Source organism: Carassius auratus, linkage group LG44F, assembly GCF_003368295.1.
Source record: "Carassius auratus strain Wakin linkage group LG44F, ASM336829v1, whole genome shotgun sequence".
NCBI classification, from domain to species: Eukaryota; Metazoa; Chordata; class Actinopteri; order Cypriniformes; family Cyprinidae; genus Carassius; species Carassius auratus.
This window is the reverse complement of record NC_039298.1, coordinates 489785-491914: the sequence shown is the minus strand read 5'-3', so window position 1 is coordinate 491914 and position 2130 is coordinate 489785. Positions and strand designations below refer to the sequence as shown.

General features: G+C 37.7%; 1 protein-coding gene across 1 annotated transcript; it reads right to left on the bottom strand.

Moving 5' to 3' along the window:
• Positions 1 to 561: 561 nt before the first annotated feature.
• On the bottom strand, positions 562 to 1929 carry LOC113068216 (granulins-like). The gene is made up of 5 exons (XM_026240877.1): positions 1809 to 1929; positions 1532 to 1726; positions 1314 to 1451; positions 954 to 1083; positions 562 to 805 (listed from the first exon to the last, which is right to left on the bottom strand). The coding sequence occupies exons 2-5, from the start codon at positions 1724 to 1726 to the stop codon at positions 792 to 794; spliced, it is 477 nt and encodes a 158-aa protein (XP_026096662.1). The 5' UTR covers positions 1809 to 1929; the 3' UTR covers positions 562 to 791.
• Positions 1930 to 2130: the final 201 nt, after the last annotated feature.

Sequence of the window (2130 nt, the reverse complement as noted above, 5' to 3'; positions counted from 1 at the left end):
CCCTCATTGGGATCCTCTTCAGTGGGTTGTCTGATGAGGCTGTCTTACAGCATTTGTAACATTTCCTCCAGTGAGATGTATTCATTTTGTATACATCAAAACAAACTATATCTATAAACTGAACAAAATTATAAATGCAACACTTTTGTTTTTGCCCCAATTTTTCATGAGCTGAAATTAAAGATCTAAGGCTTTTTCTATGTACAAAAAAAAGACCTATTTCTATTAAATATTGTTCACAAATCTGTCTAAATCTGTGTTAGTGAGCATTGTCCTTTGCCGAGATAATCCATCCTCAAAGGTGTAGCATATCAAGATGCTGATTAGACCACATGATTATTGCACAGGTGTGCCTTAGGCTGGCCACAATAAAAGGCCACTCTACAATGTGCAGTTTTATCACACAGCACAATGCCACAGATGTGGCAAGTTTTGAGGGAGCATGAAATTGAACTTTAAATTCCCTTTAAAGATTATTTAATGATAAATTATAAAAGGTACAAACAAATTAAAAACACTCAAAAACAACAGTTCAATTAATAAATGACAATGACATTTGACTGCAGTGCTTTAAAGTTTTATTTTGCATTAATTCAGCTTGAATCTATATCAGCAGTAATTGACTTCTGAAAGCTGTCACACAAGATTGATAGCACACAGGTGACACTAATGAGTGTCCATAACAACAAACTAACTAAGGAAAAATTAAGCTGAGTGAAAGTGTGACAAAAGCCTCTTGCACTTGGTAAGTCTTTAGTAAGACCTGCACCCAAGTCACGGGGGTTGCTTACTTACAACACCATCTCTATAAAAGAAAGAAATACAAATAATAACATGAGCAAATACACAACTTTAGAGTTTTTATTATTGATTATGGGTTATATTAAAACCAATGTTCGTCTAAAATTTATATAAGTGTCATGATTATGATAGCAACATAAAGTTTGTTTTACCGTTGCAGCAACCCCACTGGCCAGCTGCTGTCTTGCAACAGAACTGATTAGTAGAGCAGAAGAGATTTCCATTACAATGAACTGACTCAGTCTGGCTCTTCCATTCTGGAGCCTGGTCAATGGGGACAGACTGCAACAAAGATAAATAAATATGAAGCTCAGATAAATATGTTTGAATAATAGAATATTATCTACCGTTGAAGTCATTATCTGTCATGCATGTGGGTAATTGTTACACAGTGGTTTTCGTTATAGGTTGCATTGCTATTCACATATTTTGAGTTACTGATTGCATGGCTTGCATTACTGGTTTCATATAGTTTGCAATATTTTAGCATCATATACAGAGTGCTGACTCACCTGAGGTTTCTGGATAGCCTTGGTGGCCAGCACAGCAGGAGATGGCATTTTCAGCCACCCCCTCAAACAATGGGTGGATCTCGGACTGCAGTGATAACCATGACTACAGCAATGAAGTCCATCTCTGCAGCACTGACCCTGAAGAGTGGGAAGAATGAGCCAGGGTTAAACATGAAACATAACTTAACAGAGTATAAAAGAGTTACTGATTCACTGACCATTGAGAATGGGCAGCAGTACCAAGCACCAAGAGGAGAACGACAGCACGTTTTTCCCTTAGGACATGTAGTACATGCATCACAGTGTACCACAGAAACAGAGGCACTGTCAGACTCTAATTGGCCTGAGAGCTCCATCATTGGCTCATCTGCAGCTACAAGAGCTGCCATGAAGAAAATCAACACTGGAACCATCTGAAAACATTAAAGGAGTTTGTTTTATATTATTATAGCCTTTTCTTTCATTTTTCCTGACGGTGAGAATAAGTGCATTTACCTTGCTGTCTGGGTCTCCTCTGGTGTAGATTGTTTTGCTGCTGGTTGGGTGGCCCTGTGATGTTCTGACTGTCCCTCATATACTGTATTTGTACCCATGGCTCCTCCTACTGTAAATACAGGAAATCTGGTCAGTTAGATTTCAACCAGTACATTTAGATACCATTTTATGATTTTCTGAACATACAGAAGTTTTTTCATGATCATAATGTTATCAGATATGAAAGAAAGGGAGTGAGAGTGAGGCAGAACTTTACAGAGGTAGTGAGAGAATCTCTTCCTCCCATCCAAACGCATTTATTTAACAATGTATTTGTTATTAG

Coding starts and splice junctions, on each gene's coding strand:
- LOC113068216 (XM_026240877.1), bottom strand. CDS start 1,726: ATGGTTCCAGTGTTGATTTTCTTCATGGCAGCTCTTGTAGCTGCAGAT. Junction 1,452..1,531: donor ACTGCTGCCCATTCTCAATG/GTCAGTGAATCA, acceptor CCCACTCTTCAG/GGTCAGTGCTGCAGAGATGG. Junction 1,084..1,313: donor AGGCTATCCAGAAACCTCAG/GTGAGTCAGCAC, acceptor TCTTTGTTGCAG/TCTGTCCCCATTGACCAGGC.